The 23,689-nt window shown below is 38.9% G+C and overlaps 1 protein-coding gene across 1 annotated transcript; it reads right to left on the reverse strand.

Moving 5' to 3' along the window:
• Nucleotides 1-22,533, reverse strand: LOC119730952 (ankyrin repeat domain-containing protein 13D-like). Its single transcript, XM_038204020.1, has 13 exons — nucleotides 22,279-22,533; nucleotides 17,755-17,890; nucleotides 16,618-16,742; nucleotides 15,820-15,865; nucleotides 14,683-14,826; nucleotides 13,316-13,499; nucleotides 10,248-10,399; nucleotides 9,444-9,523; nucleotides 6,094-6,279; nucleotides 5,804-5,906; nucleotides 5,201-5,529; nucleotides 4,420-4,487; nucleotides 1-3,003 (listed from the first exon to the last, which is right to left on the reverse strand). The coding sequence occupies exons 1-13, from the start codon at nucleotides 22,390-22,392 to the stop codon at nucleotides 2,721-2,723; spliced, it is 1,950 nt and encodes a 649-aa protein (XP_038059948.1). The 5' UTR covers nucleotides 22,393-22,533; the 3' UTR covers nucleotides 1-2,720.
• Nucleotides 22,534-23,689: the final 1,156 nt, after the last annotated feature.

Raw genomic sequence — 23,689 nt, forward strand, 5'->3', positions numbered from 1 at the left:
TTCCATTTATCTGGTGGTTTTTATATCCTTGATGGAGATAGATTTACATTCAATATCATACAACCATTAATACTCGAATCCATTCTATTCAGTGACATGTATAAATAAGTTCCATGCAAGATACAGTCTTGCAAATCAAAAGTTTCAATCAACAATTTCAATAACTCATTTCACAGAAAAATGTCACATCTTGCACGTAATGCAGGCATAAACTTTCTACAGCTGATTTAGAGTCGATATGGCAAGACCTCACTATTGGGTAAGACTTTCAAACACATGTACCACAAACTTTTTCACAATGGTATCATCTTTGTAGGGCTCCCTGCTGTCATGGTGCAAATTATTATGGAACCATTCAAAGTTCATGGCGCAGATCTACTTTTGACCCAAGTCGTATTGCAGAACCATCCCGTTAGGGTAACCAATGATAACCTCTAACACTTAAATGTTTAACAGAAGACCGACAAAAAACCTCCATATTCATGTATGTACATGTACTACCAGCACAAATATTCAAAGATCTTTAATGTGTAACGTGTACTAACATGAGGGTCAAAATGACATCACATAAAATGTGTACAAATACATTTGCCTGCAATTTCCTGTGACTATCTTCTCAATTCTTGCTGCTTATTTTGCAACTACATTGTGGTTGCATTTATCAATCCAATTGGATTCATGTCCAAGGACGGAAAGTGACAGCTTTCCACTGATCCAGGATCAAATAGTCGTTCTGTTCTTAAAACAAAACTTGACTTTTAAATTTTGACAGAATTGGCAAGTCCAACGTACATTTATCATGCAGTCTGCTCATGAATAGCTCTTGAGCTCAATCACAAGAGGGCGCTGTAACAATAACAAGTGCAATGTTTAAGAAATGAGAACAATGGGTCACACAGTGGACACAATACACCTTGTTTCTAAATACCCTTACTATTTTGTAAATGGTAAACTTTAAACTTCTACTTTGGAAACATTTACACATAAACGTAGATGTGTGCCAGGTCCCCCATGTACCAGCTTCATGGAGCTAGGATATATAGGAAATGTAGTAACCTATCCAGTAACTTTTATAGAAGTTACTCAATTTGTCTGCTATTGAAGCAAAACTCGGCTAAGAATCAATCCAAAGCAATATGACTCTTTGGCTGGTAACCTGCTATTGCTAAGCAAGTAGATTCTGTGCTTAGCAAATGTCTTGGCTTACTTCGCAATGATAGATAATGTTGCCATTATTTGCCCCCATCTTGGACCCACATATCCAGCAGAGCTCTAACAGCATCAAAGTACAACAACAGATCTAGACAGTCGATAAGTGACACACTAAATTTTCAATGATCTAGAATTAATAAAATGAACTGTGAAGTATCTTTAAAGGTCTTTCAAGGAAATTGCCATAAAATGTACTCATGACAACTAATGAAAATATATACCAATGGCTCTAACATGGACAAAAAGACAAAAAATGTTTACATCTTTGGAATGGCACCCATTTTATGTGGGTTCCAAAAGTGAACGTTATAGATCAAGTGAGGCAAAACTTATAAAACAGCTAGAAGGATAGGACAGAAATTACAACCAAATGTTAAAAATACTGAACAACATATTCAGTTCATTGTCTAAGCCATTACTGAGCCTAGATTTTCTGTGAACACGAAAGACGGAAAAAAGACCAATATTATTCATGCACAATGTACTTCAACAGAGCACCAGCAAGGAAAACGAAATAGGAACTGTTTATACTCTCTCTTAATTTGCACAAGTTTACGGATCTAAAAAATGAAAACTCATAATCGTTTTCATTATTGAAGTCAAAGCTCATGTAACTCCTAATGACAACATGTAAACTTGCTAAACTACAACAAAAGAACCCATCTAGAAATGATAAAAAAAATGTACTTTTTTATTGTAAACATTCTGGACAAAAATTATCTGCATGCCTTACACATATGAATCCAATCACAACTTCCATGACATTTATATGTATATTTGATTAACAAAACAAATTTCAGGGTTTTGGTAAACGTATCTAGTAAGACTATAATCTGATAATACACACTGTACATATTATATACAGACATAATTAAAATTATAAATGGGGAGGGAATGAATAAATACATCCATGGCATTTGTGGTAAAAAAAGTCCTCTGTGATTTGTCCACACGTTTTGTTGGCTGATGTGCAAAATGAACCATCAAGACTAAAGCACTACTGCAGAGGCTTATTGACACAGCCCTAGACGGAACAAAACAATATGCTGCGGCGTCGAGAAGTCATCTTTTCTAGTGGGAGTATTTCAAGCCGACATGTTGGCATTCCATACACACAGAGTTAAATCAGGCTTCAAGAACTTTTTTAAAATGTGAAAATATTTCTCATAAACTTATATGTGATTCCTGATCTTATGTTTCTTGAGTACAAGTACAACAGTCATAAATCTTGGGTAAAACATACTTGCATTCAATTGTTCAATTCGAGGATAATTTACATTTTCAGAAATGTATATTCAGAAATCTGATCAATAATGTGTGTGTGGTCACATATTCAAACGTTTCCAATTTTGTTGGGGTAACGTACAATTCTTTTACCAAAATCCCAGGAGTGTCTCATTCCTTGTCCAAGACGGAGAGGCACATCTTATCTATGGGAAAGCAACTTCAAGCAGGCCATAAGCAGAGTCCATTCCCAAGATGTGCACATGGGTGTGTCCTCTGAGATGTCATTTCTCAGTGAGTGACAGCTGTAGTATCATGGCAAGCTCCTCCTCCTCCTGTTTCCTCAGTTGCTCCGCCTCCATCATCTCCTGCTGTGACAGCTGCAGCGCCAGCTCAAGCTGATCAGGGCCCTCTACTGGTGGCCTTGGGAGAGGCCTGTCAGAGGGGTGGATGGAATTAGCCGTCACGGTGACAGGTTCAAAGCTTGCATCAGAGGCTGGGTCAGAGGTCGGTTCAGAGGGAGCATCTCCGTCTGGTCGGCTGCAGAGTAAACTTTCTTGAATTGCTCTATGAAATCACAAAGAAAAAACAGAACACTAATTAATTATCACAGATGAACAGTAAACAGTAGAACACCACTAGGCACAGGCTGGGATATGGGCTCCATGCGCGAATAATAGAGGGCACTATTTGACCACTTTTGAGAACTCCAGTGGGGGACGGTGCAAAGTATGCACACCACCAATTGTATTCTAAATGTATACAAAACTATAGCATCTAAGCATGTGCGTTATGTGTTGTCAGTAATGCGTTTGAATGTCTCGCCCAATGGTCTTCACCAACTCTCCCTTTGTAACCGTTGAAGGGTTAATTGTGCACGGAGCTCATATCAGCCAATGAAAACTCATCCTTGTGCACTCAAGATTTCATTGGTTGCCATGGTATCATTCAGTTCTCCATCCAGAACCACTGAGGCCAACAAACCAGAACTACATGTAAATAAGACAATTTAGAAGTACCTAAAGTGTCCATGACTTCCTATAACTAACATCGCTTGACCAAAAACTTAACTCTTTGGCTGTGCTCCCACCATGCAAAAGAACAAGAGTCATTCCAAGCTTCTTCATATCAGGACTGCCCCTATATATCGCCAAGACGTACCCTTCCCCCACACCCTATCCTAACACCATGGACATTACTTTATCACCCATTGCATATCAAGACTGCCCCTATATATCGCTAAGACCCTTCCCCCACACCCCATCCTAACACCATGGACATTACTTTATCACCCATTGCATATCAAGACTGCCCCTATATATCGCTAAGACCCTTCCCTCACACCCTATCCTAACACCATGGACATTACTTTATCACCCATTGCATATCAAGACTGCCCCTATATATCGCTAAGACCCTTCCCTCACACCCTATCCTAACACCATGGACATTACTTTATCACCCATTGCATATCAAGACTGCCCCTATATATCGCTAAGACCCTTCCCCCACACCCCATCCTAACACCATGGACATTACTTTATCACCCATTGCATATCAAGACTGCCCCTATATATCACTAAGACCCTTCCCCCACACCCCATCCTAACACCATGGACATTACTTTATCACCCATTGCATATCAAGACTGCCCCTATATATCGCTAAGACCCTTCCCCACACCCCATCCTAACACCATGGACATTACTTTATCACCCATTGCATATCAAGACTGCCCCTATATATCGCTAAGACCCTTCCCCCACACCCCATCCTAACACCATGGACATTACTTTATCACCCATTGCATATCAAGACTGCCCCTATATATCGCTAAGACCCTTCCCCCACACCCTATCCTAACACCATGGACATTACTTTATCACCCATTGCATATCAAGACTGCCCCTATATATCGCTAAGGCCCTTCCCCCACACCCCATCCTAACACCATGGACATTACTTTATCACCCATTGCCTCACCTGTCAAGCAGTTGGTCCTCAACACTCCGTCTCGATGGTTCTCTGCCCATTGAATCTAAAATGGCCATCTGTTAAGCAAAAAAGTAAAATCAATTTACCGTACTCTTCAGGGGACATTCTAAAGAGGAGTAAAAGTAAAATAAGTCCCCAACAAACCACAAATTTAAGATTGTGAACTCAATGTATGTCCCAAAGTCCCAGCTAGTGTAGTATTGGTTCGGAGATGTCCTTTGCGGTGCAGTGTTTCAGCATGCATGGGTTAGTGGACTGTGCAGTGATTCACCAAAGCAGATGGCCTTTACACACGCCAACAAGCCGCAAACGACGTCTTGGGAATCTCGTATTTCTGCTTGGGAAATTCTGAGCAGAATTTTGTGTGCATTTGCACACGCGCATCACATGTCGCTACACCTTGGACAGCTCACTGGTCTAGTTTCTGTACGTACTGCATGCTATTTCCAAGCCACGTTTGTACACCTAGCAGTCCTGTAAGCGTCATTTGGTGGGAAAAAAATGTCAGACTGCATTGACGATGCAATCAAGTTTGCAGTAAAGAAACTGGGCATTGGAAAGCTTTGCATGCAGTTCATCAACCAAGCCAGGTTCACGGATGGGATTAAAATGCCCTCTATCGGGACAATAAGTGACAAGCATGTAGTTGCACGGTACAAAGCCGTACCGTCTCTCATGAATAGCCCTGCTGAAAACAACTTCCCTCAAGACTACTACTGTACCTACCGTACACGGATGAGCCTATTACCATAGATGGTTGTATTCCTACCTGTTCCTCATTACTGCCTTCCATTAGACTCTGCTGTATGGCCAGCTGTAACAACTCATCCTCCCCATACCGTACCTCCCCAGTCTGGTACAAACCATACCCCTGGGGGACGTCAAACACCGAGGGATCAACTGAGCAGACTGTCATGGGGGCCTCACTCTCATCTGTGTCTTTGTCTGCATCATTGTCCCTCGTACTGTCGTCTTGCTTGGCCTCAGGATTGGCTAGGTCCTCAACTACGACATTGGTAACCCCGTTCACAGGTTCCCGGTTAGCGTAGAGATTGCCAAACGTGATGGAGGCATTCAAAATGTGGAATAAGGGAATTTCTGCCAAAAAGGGTCAAAAAAATACAGGAAATAATTTGAGTATAAAAATGAATGTGATCAATTTTGGCTGCAGGCTACACAAAATAATATTATAACACTTAAATAATATATCACTTGCCACTATTTAGTATGATCAATCAATCTTGCCTGATTTTCAGGAATTAAAACTTTTTAAAGTTCCAACAAAGTACCCCTAGCCTCATACTTAGAAGTACCATCAAATGTCCGATAACTATCCAGAAGGATGGACAGATAGACCGACAGACTAACTCACCAATTTTGACAGGGAATCCAGCGGGGAGTTGCAGCGTTATGAAATCCCTCAGCTTAGCAAAGTGGGCATTACTGATAGCCATTAGATCAATAATAGGCAAGACCTATAAAAAACAACAACCAAAATAATGCAGTTCGAAACACTAATGTACTAGTTACTTTATTAATTACATCTTCACTTCGTTCGCCAAGTTATTCAAACAAATTAATGAACAACATGATTTTTACTAAACACTAACAGATAATTTCTTACAATCCCATTGCCAAACAGCAGTCTGTAATGCTTCATACCTGTTCTTGTAGTGAGAGGGGATGGTGCTCACTCAGCCAAAGCGTCGCTCGGAACTTCTGTACTTTAGTTGCGAGTTCTTTGGGTCTGCCGATATCTCGGGTAGACAGATCGAAGTCAGCATTGAAGTATTCCTCTGGCCTGATGTCTGTAGGATTGACTGGGTTGGTTATCGACAATTCGTCTGTCTGTGGGCAGAAAATCCATTCAAACTGCATCAATATCTATTCAGTAAAAATTTATTTCATTACATTTTCTTAAAGTCTCCATTCTGGTAAGTTTATTTCATTTAGGAAATACATCTCAAATTTATGAGTTTTGAAAAACAGAGATGCAATTTGTATAAATAATACAATTGCGCAGGATTTAGCCCTCAAGCATAGTTTGATCCTGTCAAGTGTATCACAAATCATACCTTACGTCAATAACAAGACACATCAAAGTTTTGAGAGTCAGAGTTGTAACAAGTCACTGATGTTTGTGAATCCAGTCGAGTCCAGTCATTTTAAAAAAGTGACTTGGGTCGGGTCATTAGGTCAAGAAGGTCGAGTCGAGTCGAGTCAAATATGTAGCTTGAGTCAATTTGAGTCACAATTATTTGAACACTATATAACAAAATAAAGACAAGAGAGCAAGTCTTTTTTATCACTAACAGTTAACAAGAAGTGAAACTTTGGTCTGATCTGGTTTTGCTTTGGGTCTAGAATTTTTTCCGCTGATCGCAGACAACAAAACCAAATAATTGCATAACACAAAAGTGTCTCTTATTATTTAAAAGTAGGCATGTATTTATTTAATTTTTAAAAGGTGGGCATAAATTTAGCCGGTATTCGAATCCAAGAGCTTTATAAGAAATCGCCCAAAGCCAATGATGTAACAACAAATTTGAAAATGTGCGTAAATCCGGTACCTTGATAGTATTTTGTGCGTTCCAGAACCATGAAGTGGGAGTTTGTGACACTTTATATGTTTGTACATGACAAGCGGCTGCTGTACCATAATGAATTCGCAAAGTGACGTAAACAGAAATTTTGCTTAGTATTTCATTGCAAATATTTTTCCAAAAATTGTGCTTTTATTTTTGGTACACGAGTCTTATTAGCCTTCGCTCGAGTCGAGTTGAGTCTTCTGATGAGGGACTCGAGTCGAGTCGAGTCATTTGCTCGCAGTGACTCAAGTCGAGTCGAGTCACCAAAATTTGTGACGAGTCAGACTCGAGTCGAGTCATTGGGTCGTATGTATAAAAACTAGTAAATGCTAGGAAGTTTAAGCAAAAAGTAAAAGCATTTACTTTGGAGTACAAGCATTAAGGAAAAGCAAATGCTTGATTTCGTATGAATAAAAGTTTTCCTTTACTGTTCAGCATTTATAGTAAACTCTGGCCAAGTTGACATTGTACAACTCGTCAAATCGCTCAAGTTGGCCGTCTGACTTAAGTCCCGATTGTCTGTAATACATTTCCATATTGTAAGTTAGCGTTTATAAGTCGCCATTTCGCTAAATTCATCGTATTACTCTCGGTCCCCTTTCCATAAAAAGCATAACAAAATCCTGTGTGTAAGTCGGCATTCAAAAATCACGCATTGGCATTGTCTTCCTGTACTGCAGTTGGCAAGAAGTGTCGAGTGAAAAGTGGTTTGGCACGGCCCGTGATATTGCTGCATCGGTGTCGCTGCACAGCTCAGCCAAGACAAGGGGTTTCCTACTGCATATATGCGTCGCCAGCATATCAATACCAGTACCCCCTCTAGTCTGTACACATGCGCTCTTTCATTTTGGGAGTCCTCTTATTGAATGATGCGGGCAATGGGTTGTTTGTATAAAAACTAGCAAATGCTAGGAAGTTTAAGCAAAAAGAAAAGGCATTTACTTTGGAGTACAAGCATTAAGGAAAAGCAAACGCTTGATTTCGTATGAATAAAAGATTTCCTTTACTGTTCAGCATTTACTAGACAACAGGTAGCAAGTGCTTCTTACTGTTGGATTGCTTTCATGGACGAATGATTGTCAACAATAGGGTTTATTTTGTGTGTACAAACTGCACACACACGGAGGGTTTACACGGAGGGTAATAGTCCAATTCAAGGTGATGCATACCGGTACAGTACATGTAGTAGTACATTTGATTCTCAAATCCAGCAAAAATCATGACACTTTTCGCCAGTTGCAGAATACAGAAAGTATACTTTCATCATTTATAAAAATTGTAAAGGTCCACAGTGTCCTGTAGACGTCACCATTGCACAAAAATCACAGACATGACTAAAGTGGGTAAAATCATACCTACATTCAATACACAAAGAGTTTTGTTTATTGAAATATTAAAAATATTAGTTTGCAAAGATTGGTGACCTGATAACTAAAAAATGATTTCATTTTGTTCAGTCCCCAGGGTGCCGTTGGATACAATTTATCCTTAATCATTCTATGTCGTGCTGAATTTCACGCTAATAACAAGCTAACATTGTGAACAAAATGCAAAATTATCAATAATAAAAAAATATTTAAATTTCGCATACACGTTACTGAAAAATACAGTGTATGGTATTATATGTAGTTTTTTAATGTTTTGTGTTAATTTTGACGCGATTAATATTAATAAATGCAGCAGTTTTTGCGCAGAAGTATTTGCTTTATATTTTGAAGGTTGCCCCAACCCAGCCTTGAAAAATGACCAGTAAATACTTGAAATCTGAAGCATTTACTCCTTTTTATTCATACGAAATGAAGCAAACACTTCTAGTCTAGCAAAAGCTGACAAGTAAAAAGTAAATACTTTTAGCTTTCAGCAAATGCTTTCCGGTAAAAGCATTTGCTTCATTTTTATTCATACAAATGCAAGTAAATGCTTAAATATAGGTAGTAAAAGCAAATGCTAGGTTTTATACATACGACCCATTGACTTGAATCAGTACAACTCTGTTGAGAGTTGAGACTGGACGACGGAGTATCGGAGTTGTGACTGACTGGTGAGGAGTTGATTTTAATTCAATACAATTATTTTAAACCCTTAACTCTTAAAACCCTTAATGCACACTAGAATGCAACTATTGCAAATATCTTGTAAATTACACAAAGAATAACCCATTATTCACTGTACCTCCCAAATCACCCTGCCTAGTCTTATTCTCTGTAGCGCCCAAAACCACCCAAGCACACTATGAGTTCATGAATTTATCAGTGCATAAACACAAATTTGAAGTATTAGTGATGTCCATCACAACAGAACTTTGCTATAATTACAAAATAAATATGACACCTTTGCAAGCCACACACATGATTGGTTACTGACAGTCATGTGACTCAAATGACACATTCTTATTGGTTGTGATGCACAGTGGTGCACACTCACCCCTTGACCTGATATTTCTTCCTGCTGTTGCTCGGCAACACCTAATAATGACTGAAGTGGAGATGTAAACACACTGGTACCTGGAGTTAAGAGCAAAGAATGAAGTGTGTATGTTTATGAACCCACATGCAGCAAACATGGTTTTAGCCACAAGTTTATACAACAATAATAAATGCATTTACATGTATCTTATCTTTCTTATATGTGTGCATAGACAGATTTTAGGGTGTTGCAATATCTTTAACCCTCCTGCTATTGAAACAGTCACAAACAGTGAAAATTCACTTCCACTTCCCCTGCTACACTTTTTAACAAAGGCTAGTCACCAGCAGTCAGATCAGATGTCAAGCAAGCACTGTGACTAGTCAAACTGGGTCTACAGACAAAGCAGGCAAGTTGTGATCACAGCTATTTTATCACTCAACCGGAGTCAAAGCATAGCTGTATCAAGTTACTTAAACAGTCCAAGGCAGTCAATCCTGCTTTATGTAGGCTGGGAGCTCTTAACTGTTGAAAACAGTCACTTTATTGATTTTGACTGCAAGGACTACTTGGCACAGAATGTATGTTTGCATAGGACGGTTAAAACAATGATTAAAATTGACACCATATAATGCATCAATGGTCCTCACAAGCAAGTACAAGTCAGCATCCATTTTATTCCAAGCTACCTAAATGAAATGCATTTCTTTGTCAATGTTCTTTCTTTTACTTGTGATTGTCTTGTGGTAGACCTGTGATCAGACTTGACTGCAACCCTACCATAATGCAAAGTTCCATTCATATTTGCCGTAAATTACCCACTTTGTTTGTTTTTCTCCTTGTCTTCTCTGGTGAGATGTTCCGATCTTGTTTTGGTTGTCAGCTGGACGTTGGACGCAGCAAACACTTTGCAATCGTAGCTGTTGATGGTCTCCACTTTGTCATGTCGCCAGCCCCATATACCTGCTTTGCTCCTAAAGGAGAAAAAAATAAGATTTTAGGAAAAAGTACATGTAAAAAAACATTAAACACACTAACGAAAAACGGCTTTGTGGTTGATTTAATGTCCAAAAAAAAGTCTTAAGTGTCTTTTGCTACACTTGAGTTTTCTTTCTTTACTTTTAGCAACACTGATTTTGAATGTACTAATTACTGTGTGTGATGTAAAAAGCCAAACAGAATTTCCCGTAAGGCATAATAAAGTTAATTCAATTCCATTCTTTTAAATTTGTATGAGTCTGAAGTAGACAAGATGAATACAATATGGAGATTACTTAGTCTTCACCCTCCTGGATTCTTCAAAATTCATCAAACCCTTTCTGAGGATTGGGAAGGATTGCGGACGGTAGTACTCAGATATGGATTTTGTGGGATTTAAAAATGATCATTTCAAAAAGAATTGTGGCTTATGAAAGCATATTACAAAATCGACAGACAACAGTTATTGAATTTAGGTAAAAATAATTTGCACACCATGGACTTTCTATTGTCTGTCCTTGTAAATAAAGCCTGATCAGGCACTACATGATAACATTTTTGACTGGTTACAGTGCCCTCTCAAAAACTCAAACTCAAAAACTGAATCTAGGGAAACTAAAAGCGTTCCTTTAATTGTTAAATTATAGTTGAATTGCTCATGAGTAAATTGTTGAATTAAAATAGCTCAATTATATTAAAAACACTGAAACGTTTGTTTTCTTATTGAAAGAATTCAATAAATGTGCTTTAAAAAAATGTATTTTTGAAATCCTTGCAATTTTTATTTGGATTAAGTGGTTGCATGGTATGAGAACCTGATAACTAAAATTGTGACATCACAAATTACCTTTTAAAATGTATGGATCTATCACTGACAAATTTACGTAGTGAAATTGAAAATGAATCGAAATATTTTGTCATAAAAATAGTAAAAGCAAAGTTTGTGTCATGTGGATCCACAAAACAGTACTTTTTGGATGGTTACGGTTAATACAATGTACATGTACAGTCGTTTTCCTAGTTCTGGATAGCGAATATCATTCAGGCTGCTTTTGGCTCAACTAATCCACAAATTTAAGTGAAATGGGTTTAATAATTAACCTTGAGTGACAGAGATACTACAAAACTGTGTTCCAAATTTAAGCTAAGTAAGGTTTGAGGCTTTGCATGGTGCAGATACATGAAAGGTTTGCGGAACACCATGTGCAAATAATTTAAGCTCTTTTAATTTTGAATATGGGACATCAAAAGTGACGATGCCAGTTTTCCTAATGTACAGCGTCCCAATAAACATTGTGCATAAAGAAGTCACTGATTTGCTCAATAGGTTAAGCATGTTAACAAAGAACGTCAAAAGGGTCTCCATAGATACAACATTGATGCTCGAGTAATTTGAAATTAGAGCAGTCACCACGTGCTTTTAGATTTGATTATTTAATGTTATGTTCCCAAAATGTTATCTGAGAGCATCCAAATGCAACATAAAGGCCATGCAATATTTCAAGCACTGCGTAACACATACCAATAACCTAATAAATATACTAAGCGTGGAAATTACATTGTGCAGGTCAAAAATTACATAGCCTTACCAAATCAAAGATATCTCTGGTTTGCAACACTGGATTTTCTTGATGTTTTCACCAATTATTAACAAGACCATAGGCTTGAAAATGCTAAAATATTTGATTAGCTAGTCTGACCAACTTTTGAGAAAATCAGCGATTTCTTCATGCACAATGTTTATTGGGACACGCTGTAATTCCGGATAGGTTCAAACAATTCTGGATTGGGTCAAAAAATGTTCATGTGTACAAAATTTATAATCATGCAAGAAAATAAATTTTTCAGTCAGAACCAACCCGAGTCAGGCAGATTTTCTGCTAAAGTATTAAATTTTTCGAAATACAGTTTAAATTAAGAGAACTAATGCAAATGTTTTTGAAACTTTCATCTGCAGTGCAAAGCCACGGATCGATACACCTTTGACTAATCACACATGTGACATAAAATCCATTACATGCGTGTAGTTGGGTCCGTACGGACACACACAATCCAGAACTGGTAAAAAAAACATACGTCCCGTCGTTGGCAAATTTTCAAATATTTTAAACTCTTCAACCTATATCGATATACAAATATTTGATGCAAGAGTTAATACGACTGTAGAAGAACAACTAAAAATGCTCAAAGTCACAAGTTCTGAGTGACATACCGAGGAGGAAATTTATCATCGATTTGCGGCTGCTGTGATTTTCTACAAACCATCCGAACATGTCAAAGTGCAGGATGGATATCTGGCCAAAATTCCTTTTCTAGACATTTTATCAAACAGATATTTGTGTATCAAGAAGCAGCTTACATTTTACTTTTCAAAACGCACTTCGTCGGATGAAAAAGTGTTGGAGACCAATCCAAAAGATGTAGGTTTTCATTTAAAACGATCAGGAAATAGGAAAACGACTGTAATAGACTGACAACACTGATGTTGAGACTTCCAGATTTAATACAATGAAATAAAACCCAATTCATTTTGTTCTAATAAATTTCATATAATCAGATTTCCTGCCAAATATGTTCTCATTCTAACAAAATTCTGGAAAATATCTGATGATGGTTAATAAAAAAAAACATCCATTATTGGTGATGTGTCAAAACAATTTTAAATATCACTTCGACAATACTGACTATGTGAACTGTTTTAGAATTAGAAATTCAATGTGCTGCTACAAAAATGTATTAGTGGTGAACTTGTACTTTGGGTAATGAAAATTACAGTGGTCTGATATTTCAGCCTCAGCAAGGCCTTCTTCAGAAATATCAGGCCACTTACGTTTTGATTTGAGCAGTTTGCAGCAGTTTAATTGATGTTCATGTATTACAATGAGACAGCAATTAGAGGTCATGAAACTGACCTTGTGAATTCAATCTTATCGGTGTCAATGAAAGTGTTGGTGATGGAGGAGGTCAATCTGGTTGCTATGGCTTCCTCCGCAGGTCGCATACGTGAGAGGTCATGATGAGGTTGAAGTTCAAGAAGTTCGGCGTAGACGACCTGCTTGTCATGATCAATCTCCATGAACTGGAATTTGTGGTCATCTTTAGTGAAAAGTAACGTACAGAGAAAAGAAAATCAATACATAAATAAAGATGTTTACTGAGTCGAATAGAGCATGTAAGTCTCATCAGTTCATGGTTTTTTTGTATGTGGACATCTTGGTACCAAACACCAATTAGTCTGATCACAGACTCCTGTTTTTGAATTTACCCAATTATCTGCATGATCAAAACGAAACTTGAAGTCAAAATGTTTAATTTTATCAAAGTTATAGATTCACAATGTTTTCAATATGTTGTAAATTATAATGCTTCTTTTTTGGTCTAAAAAAGAACGTTCGTACACCTGTCTAGTTTTTAAAAAAATCATTCCTGCACTGCACTCATCTGAAAAATCAACCAGTTGTTTGGTTTTACAAATTTGAGGCTTTTAAAATATACCCACAAGAAGTTTACACCTCTGTTTAATAAGCATACAATTCATTAAAAAAAAAAATGGGGTTGAATAAGTGAAATTTTTCTTAACCAGACTTCATAATCCTGATCCATAATTTTGGTCGGTTGAATAGAAACTTCCTCAATGAAACCTCTCACCCACAGGTGTCTCCATAACGATTGGAATGGTGGGTGTGACAAGATTGCTGAAAGACCACTGGTCTAGGTTATAAAGAATGCTTTCTCTGTCCCTGGGGGGGGGGGGAGGGGTATGGGGAATGCTGCGTACCATCTGACTAATGGGGCAATGTTCACAGCAGATGCAACTGGACATTATTGGACGATAGGTGGCACTATTCATTGCAGATTGTTCTTGGTTCTTGGTTGGTTCTTCTCCTAAATACTCCACGTGGGAGTTTATACAGGAGGCCAGAAACACCGGGGCAAACCCCTTCTCTTAGCGATAAGTGTTTACTGGGTTTTTTTATGTGCATTTATACAACACACAGGACCTACGGCTTAACGTCCCATCCGAAGGACGAAGCAATAATGGTTAAATGCCTTGCTTAAGAGCACAAGTGTCCGCCGGCGGGCTCGAACCCACGTCACTGTTGCCTCTGAAACACCAGAACATGAGTCCGGTGTTCTTAACCGCTAGGCCATGACACTCCACGACAGACACACAACTTGACTGAAAGAACAATTTTGCAACAAAAACAAATAAGGGGTGTGTGAAAGCCCCCCCCCCCCCCCCACCCCTACGACACCCCTAACCTCACTCAAAACTGACCTTCACTCTTGAAGATGAAGCTACGACTTCCCCTTAGCCATGTCATGTTGTCAAATCCAATGAGTGTAGTGTCAATCCTAACATTAGGTCCACTCTTCCAAACACGGTAGGTATCATGTGGACAAATACGCGACATTAACGGCACTGAAAAACAAACAAAAAGTGTCTAATGAGGAACATCAAGATCCTTTAAATAGAACTCCATTAAGTCCTGCCCACTGCGCACCTTGGCAAAACATATGTGCGTCTCCCAAATACCACACTGCATGATCCTAACAGGTGCATCATTGCATCAGACATCACGGCTGTGATAGGTCACATCACCATGGGGGCGGGCTTAATGAATCGGTGTATTCTTACTGCCCATCTCAATTCATATCCGGGCAAGTTCCGGACAAGTTGCGGGCAAAATCATTTACTTTGTCTGGAACAAGCTCTGCATTTGTCCTGGACATGTTCTGGGGAAATTTTCATTAGCAACGGCTTAACTCACCATTACTGATAATTTCATTGCGGGAAGATTCTAGGGAAGCTGTTCAGAATCCTGCAACTTATACCCGATACAATGTCTGCAACTTGTCCAGAACTCCTCCCCCATATGAATTGAGATGGGCCCTTAGCAAACGTTAGTCAACAATGGCTAGACTTGTCTAGTCAACTACTCTGGACCAACTCTCCTATCGAAGTAGTGCGCTAAATATCATTGTTATATCATGTGCTTGGATACTGTAATTTCATTGGTCTAGGACGGCCACGCGTCTGGATAATAAGGGTGATATCGTACTGCATTCATTGAGCGCGCGTTGGTGTTGCGCGCATGTGGAACCTGCCGGCGCGCTAGCTTTGAGCAATGAGCTTATCAGAATGTTCAGCTGAATGTTTGAAACAAAAGCTTACATGCTGATCTTTGAGGATAGTTCACCTTTAGGGATGATTCCCATACATATTAGTGTGAAGCCAGACGGTACTTAACTTATCAACCACTACTCAACCGATGGTTCTTCCTTGACTTTCTGCAGTTTCAACAAACTCTTCTAGGAGAAATTGTGGGTGCTGATATTCCTTGCTGAGCAGGCAGAAAAGGACATTATATAACTCTGTGGAGACAACTAATCAAATGGAATATGTGATACCTACCCCAGCTTGTAAACTCCCACTTCATCTCCACATAAAAATCAGGTGCCTGAAAAGAAGTTACAAAAGGCTGCATTAAATCAGGCATTTATAAATAACAAATATGGTCTTTAACTAATAGCACTAATGATAACACATGTAACAATATTAAATTGCTGGGGCTACATATTCTTTGTAACAATCAACACACAATCATGGTTTACTGAACACGTTATTATGTCAAGCATCGCTGAAGGTAAGGCTGTGTTTGATTTATTCGGCTTTGGCCAGCAATAACACACGTGCCTATGGAAGCAGCTGTGAAGTCACTTCCTATAGACATACGTGTATTTATAATTTGGAAACAACCTACTAAGACCTGCAACTCTTCTGAAAGTCAAACAGTCTCAGCAGAACTTTTGTAAAATGATGAGAGTTCAGGATAAAGTGCTTAGCAGGAAGGCCTACTTTAACCCTCCTTTTGTTCAATTCAATCCTGTTCCCTGTCATGCCTTTTACACAGGCTAGTCACCAACAGTCAACTCATATTTCTTATAGGCACTGTGACAGTCAAATTCCATCAACAGATAAAAGCAGGTAACTGATAGGCACAGCTGGCTTATAAATCTCCTACAGTCAAAGCATATCAGGTTTTTAAAACAATCACAGCCAGTTAATCCTGCTTTATGAAGGCAGGGAGCACTCAACTGTTAAAAACAGTCACTTGACTTATTTTGACTGCTGGGCTGGCCTTGTTGAAATTGCCAGCCAGAGAGGGAGGACTGAAATAAGCTTTTACATCAATGACTCAATAAGACCGACCTGTCTGAGTTTTTCCAGCAGCAATGGTATTCCTGAGATCCTAGATGTTGCTCTTTGGTGGTCACGATGCTGCAATACTATCTGAACTATCTCCGGATCCCCTGTGCTAATGGCTTCCTGTAAAGCTACATAACAGAACAAGAAAACACTGCGTGATGATTCATGCTCGAAACCCCACCCAAACAATGCCTCACCCTTCAGTGGGATTTGTGTCATGTTTTTCAAGATGTTAGGGAGGGATGTTGGTTCTCATTCAGTCCTCAGAGCCCCGAGGATGGGGAATTGGTCACTCTAAAGATGACCTAGAATAGGCAGAGGGCAACTGATAGGAATACTCATAAGTTCAAGACTCTTATGGTACATGTACATGTAGCTGTTCCACTCTTTGTTTGAAGAGTTGGCATACAAAAGAGTAGACCGATCCTTCCTTTAGAACACTCTTACAATTGTTAGGGAGTTGTGGGGTCAATGATCTGAGAAATACTCACCCAGTGACTCCAATTTAGATTTTCATTAGGCTACATTTTACATTTAACCCCAACTACTGTACAAGCAGACCAATTTGTTCCAGAGATGATAGATTCAAATCTATCTCCAATCAATTTTTTCTTTTCAACCTTACTTTGAACAAAAAGTGGTGATCACTTTGGTTCATATTGTCCAGCATATCCACACTGTATTATTAACAATGGGATTGCAACACTGTACATGTATACTCAGTGCTGCAGTGGATTGGATTTGAACCCACTACCTCCTGATCAATGGAGAGCAAACCCAATGATTACAAATAAACATAAAACCTTCAAATTTCTCACCTACCCAATGAAAATTCTTTCAAAAACTAGAATCAAATTGAATTAATGTCTCAAAAGCTTCCATCAAAAGATATCTTAAATGGGAGAGTTTTGGAACGCTTGGTGGCAGCAAACACACCAGTCCTTTTCTATTGTTCGCATCATCTTGAACATGCGCACATTAGCTTAAACATGCGCACATTAGCTTGAACATGCGCACATTAGGTTAAACATGACACAAACGGCAAACAATTGAAAAGGACCTCAAAAATCTCCCATTGCAGCCAAAACTATATGCAACTTGGTCTGTGCCTTAAAAAGCCATAAATCTTCTTGGGCATACCATTCCAGCCACCCTTGTTTTCAATGTTGACCTGTGCATTGTATCGTAGGAGGATGCGTACACTCTCTAGATGACCTAAGGTCACAGCCAGGTGCAGTGGGCTCCGGCCATGTGGGTCAATGGCTTCAATATCACCCTGCATGCAATGATCAAAAGAAAATCATAAAAGTGTGGTCATTTGTTTAAGATTTAAAGAGCAAGATTCCAAAAATTGGGTACATGTATAATACATGAAGTAGCAATTTTAACAGCAATTAAGTTTGGCTCAGTAACTTTAATTGTTTTCAACCAAATCACTAACAATGCTGATTTGTACCTCAAGAGTAATTAATCTCCCTCCCCCAGTGGCAACCTTGATGAAATGTGGACATTTACTGTTTTTTAACCCTCAAAATGATTTGTAAAAAATGCTTAAAACAGGCTTTTGTGGAGGCTACGGCATAACCAAGATGAAGTAATTTTCGCAGGCCAACTACCATATTACTCCTAATTTAAACCCCCAAGTACGTCCTCAGGACTACCCTGCTAAATCCAACAGAGTCCAACCGGAGTTTCCTGCTTAATCCACTGTGCCTTATTTTCAGTCGTCTGGTGAATCCAACGGAGTCCAACATGGTGTTATAATGCGGTTCAGTTGCCTGCTGAATCCAACATTTTGCATGAGGAATGTACACAAGGGGTTAACTGCTCAATCCAACAGGCTCCATCGGGTATGTGACATAGTTGGATCCTGTTGGATTCAGCAGGGTTAGGGAGAAATTTGCTGGCCAGTGAGTAAAGTTGGCCTGATCTTCTTTGGCATCGTTTTCAGCACCTAAGGTCACAGTCTGAGAACATATGAACAACGGAACTTCTTCAAAGTTACACCACCAAAAATATACAAATCAATTCCCACGCCTTTTCCAGAGCGCAATGCTCAATCAATTAGTTTCATCAACCACAGCACCAAGCATTACTGGCGAGAGAATTTATGAAAATATATATGGCGGATAAGGCCAAAAAAAAATAATATTCGGTGTCTGGTCAGACCAGAGTTCCGGAATTGATGCGGCCACGCGGCTTTTTTTTTTTTTTTTTTTTTTTTTTTTTTTCAAGCTTGGATTGTACAGACAAGGTAGGTACTATTTTGCTTTTTTGGTGTACATTGGTGTCCTCCATAATTTGCCTTGATGCTTTCGATCATTTGCCTTGGTGCAATTTCCCATTCCTTGGTGCTCTTTGGTAAAAAAAATTGAGGAGGTGCGGAAATAGAGGGCGCTGTTGGAGCTACCGCGGAACATTTTGGAAAAAAAAAAAGATCGACGCCCATGATTAAAATCGACGCGCGCGCTGACCAGAGACCGACTTTTTTTTTTTTTTGGCCTAACGGAAATTCTCCAAGCGAAAAAAAAGGGCAGCTTCTTTTGAGGTTTTGCATTATACTGGAGACTACAAATTCCAGCGAACGCAAATCACAAAGCGTCGCCGCTTTGCATGTTGTGATGTTTTATTTCTCACTTACCGTAATTTTCGGAATATAAGCCGCGCGGCGTAAAAGCCGCAGCACGCAAAAATCTGCAAATTAAGATTTGAAGTCGGCGTATAAGCCGCACCGGCGTATAAGCCGCACCGACCGCTGCGGTTTCAATTTTGTAAGGCCTCCAAATTCTAGTCAAAATGCTCTGAACCAGTTCCATTCACACTACAGAAGCTATTAAAAGGACCACAAAAGTTATATCAAATCATTTACAATTGATACTTTTACAAACAATTATGGGAATTGATGAGAAATAAACACCGGGAACTGCTGCCGGCTGCCCCGTCATAGCCCGGCAGCCTGCGCCACGCACGCCGGTGAATGACAACATTTTCCCACAGCACGTGAGAGAGTATGAAACCCACCGTGTGTTGTCTGACTGGAGCGCTACAAATCTTGCTTTGTGGCAACAGATGCTGATTTGTTTTGTCCTAAGAATAAACAGGTCCGTTTTTACCTCAAAACTTATCAAATTGTTGCGATTAGTTGCGAGAAAAATTCAAGTTTCGATCGTGACTTTCTTTGGAAATAGTCAAAACGAAGCCGACATTTTAATAGACGATTCCATTAATTTTGTAAGGGGTGATTTAGTCCCTCTTTTGAGTTTTACATCGTTTCTTGAATACATTTCAAGAAAACAAAATATATTGTGACGTTGAACAACTGATTATGTAATAAAAAAATGTTTCGAACGCCATAAAAATTGTAGTGGTCTTTTTTCTTTTTTTTTAAACAGCGAAAATATTGGTAATTATTGTTCCCAAGAAAGAACACCCCTTTGTTACCACAAATGGTGTGGTCCGCTGTTGGGAAAGCATGCCTGCATATCGCTGCTGCACTGTACCAGTATCACGTACGGCTGGTGGCAAGTGTCGAAGACAGCTTTCATCACCGTACTTTTTTACCGCTCGGTACCTTTACGTGAGACCATGGAGCAAGGAATTTCCTTGCTCCATGGTGAGACGTGGTTTCGGTTTGTTAATGACTTTCTTAATTTATAATTCATTTCAGCAACATATCTCTTCTTATACCAGTACATTAAATGCACATGTGAATTTCATTTTTATTCTTCAAGGCTCGGCGTATAAGCCGCCCTGTGTATAAGCCGCAGTAAACATTTTCATGGGCAAAATCAACGTATAAGCCGCGGCTTATATTCCGAAAATTACGGTACAAACAAAAACGTTTAACACAAAGTAAAACCACAAACGGGAGATAATCTGAGATTTATTTTAACGATTAGGCCTATCTGATACGCATTTTGATACTGTCGATATCATCCCTCAATATTGAAATTTTCGATATCTTCGATATTATTCCTCAATATCAAAATTTTCAATATTTCGATATGATTTTTAAAAATGATATCGGCGATATCGATATCAAACCAATATCGGATTATTGATTAATATCGATACATCGAAGGTGCTTATTTTGGCGATTGTGTAGTGTAAGTCCCAGTTCCTATAAGGGAACAAAATCCACTTTAAAGTTATTGGACCTACAATACATACCAAACTAGTTGGCGACATTCTCAATAAACAGGTAGATGGCAGGTATTTGATTTTTTGAGGGAAATATGGGGGTAAAATGACGATGACAGGGCGGCGACAACACGCAACCCGAAAATAAAGATGGCGATAACCGTGCGATGTACTGTGAGCACGCACGGCGCGCTGAATCGCAAGGCACAAACCGCACAGAAAAATCGTGATTTCTACCACAAGAATCTGTTCAAAATTGCAAAACTGGTGTCATTAGAATTGAGAAGTCTGCTTTTGATTGTAAAGGTAATTATTGAGCAATAAAAACATTTTTGACTCTAATTTGATCAAAACAAAACAGGGGCCCTACACTTCACGATCGCCCTTATTTTGAACACATTCGTTGTGCTGTATTTTTCATCAAATTTCTTGGCAATGAAAGATCCAACACTCGCGTAAATTCACAGAAAGCCTAATAAAGTAATAAGTACATTTGTAACTGTTTAACCAATAGGGCAATATTATACCAGACTGGGACCGTGAGTGCATAAAAACGTGCAAAATTACTACTGACGTTTTTTTACTCACCATTCAGCTAATTAATGCCCACACAACACATACATCAAAATGCTTAAGTTGCAAGCATGTCACCTGCAAAATTTGAGACCTTAAATCCAATTTTAAGGCAAGTTTTTGACAGTTCAAAAACCATCCACGTCATTCTCCATGCTTTAGAAATGGTGGTGTGTTTCCCAAGGTATTCTGGGTAGGTGTAGGAAGAACCTTGCAGCTTACTTGTTTTTTAATCGATGGCCAAATGAACATAGCGCCCTCTGTTAAAAAATGAAACATTCTGCATTCACTCAGATCAACAAGAGGGCGCTGTCTACACGATGAAACTGTGTTAGCTGAGGAGTCTTTTTGCACAATGCATTGCAGTACACATCAACGTGATGTTTCGCGTTTGGATTTCGATAACTCCCTGCAAAATTAGAAATAAACGCTGATTTTTTGGTGATGCAATGCTCACAACAGCAACTTTGCAGGGCAGAAGTTTTGGGGATTATTGAAGAAACTGTAGTGAGTAAGAAGCTTGCACATTTGATTCACACTGGTTTTATTATGCAGCACAAACTTTTGCACAATATGGATGCCTTAAGTTTTGGGACTCTCATACACAGTATTGAGAGTCCCAAATTTTCGGACTAATATTATACATGATTATAGCCTATGTCGCGGATCAATTTCAAAATATAAAATGACATCAAATGTTTCAAAATGACACCAGACATGCCAGAACCAACGTCGTGGGGTTGTTTACAACGCCACGTTCACAGGTCTACACGACTACCGGAACAGCCATATTTTGCATGCACAAAATAAAAATCAACTTATCAAGTCTTACTCTTGTCTAATGATTGCACCATCAATCATTAGACAAACATGAAATTTGACAATAATGTCATGAATGTTTGAGTATTACATTAGAATAGCAGAATAGCCTAAAATAGGGGATATTTTTACCTGTTTTGTTTCAAGCAATCTGCTCAAATTACCAATGTCATTGTGCCACACTGCCCAGTGAATTGGGAAGAGTTGTTCCAATGATTCCGCTGTAGCCATCCCTGGTTCTGCCATGTAAAAACTTAAATCGAAGTCCTCAATATTCTGCTATCATCCCTTTAAAAAAGAATCAGTGACAGTGTTACTTGGGGAGTTAAAATCGCAAAGCTGTAATACTTCCGGGGACGTGACCCAAAAGCGCCCTCAACAGTTAGATTGTTCCGTGTGTTTTCTGAGAGGGCGCTATTCACGCCGACCATGAATTTTTAGTGGGATATTCAATTTTATCACTAAATGATCAAATTATTTATAAGCAGCAAAATTTCCATTGATCTTCTCCTGTTGGTTATATTTATGTGTTGTGCAAAATGTAGGCTAACTTCATGCACACATCTCGATCACTGTGAATGCATTTCCTACTGTACTTTCGTATGAAGAACTTTGTACATGAAACCCTATTGACAAATTTGTGACAAAAGTGAGATCCTGTAAACAGGAGAATAGCCAACCAACAGCCACGAATTTTAACCAATTGCTGAGAAGGCTTGGAGGGGCAACCAGCCAATAAGAATTCTTGTTCTGTGACACTTGGCAAGGCCTGGCTATGGGCCAATGAGACGTAGGGTTGGTTCTTTACATTCTAGAAGTAGAAAGTTTAGGCGGGATGGAAAAGTTGCTGGCCAGTCACTTTTGTCTCAGCCTCTGAAGAAACAACTTGGATAGCAAATTTTACTTCACAATTTTAAATACTGAAATAAAAGAGCCGCAACAAGTTAAGTTCCAGCGCTGTTTAATTCATTTAAATCTGTCCCGAAAATTAATCAATTTCACTTTAGTGAAAACAATTGGCTCATCCCCACCACCTATGGTACAAGAGATTAGAGAAAGGAACCTGACACGATATGATTATGATTTTAAAGGTCAACTAGCAATTTCATCGTGACACGTCGGCGCCTCTTAATAATTGTCAGAAGAAAAAAATGTAGAGATGGGAAAAAGAAACGGCAAATATTTCGCTTTTTGTACACAGTTTACGGATATCTACGCAGTGCTTGTTCAAGGCGTTGGGCGGCACAATAAACCCTTTTGCAACGACTGGCATTTTTTGTTGCAAAGTTCATAAAGTTCAGCTTCAGTTTTTAAACTTAACCTCAAACCACACATTTTTAATTAAACAGGGTTTTTTTTTAGTCAGTCGAGTCCTGAGGGGACGGCATGTGATAATGTAACAGTATAAAGCTACATTTTTGGTATTCATGGGTAATTCTTTTGTTTACATGTGAATTTCGGCTAGGTTTACATGTATTGGGTGGGACTTTATGCAATTTTTTTGCAGGAATGAAATTGCATATTTTTATATAGCCATTTTTTT

This window comes from Patiria miniata, unplaced genomic scaffold (assembly GCF_015706575.1).
Source record: "Patiria miniata isolate m_02_andy unplaced genomic scaffold, ASM1570657v1 HiC_scaffold_22, whole genome shotgun sequence".
Taxonomy (NCBI): Eukaryota; Metazoa; Echinodermata; class Asteroidea; order Valvatida; family Asterinidae; genus Patiria; species Patiria miniata.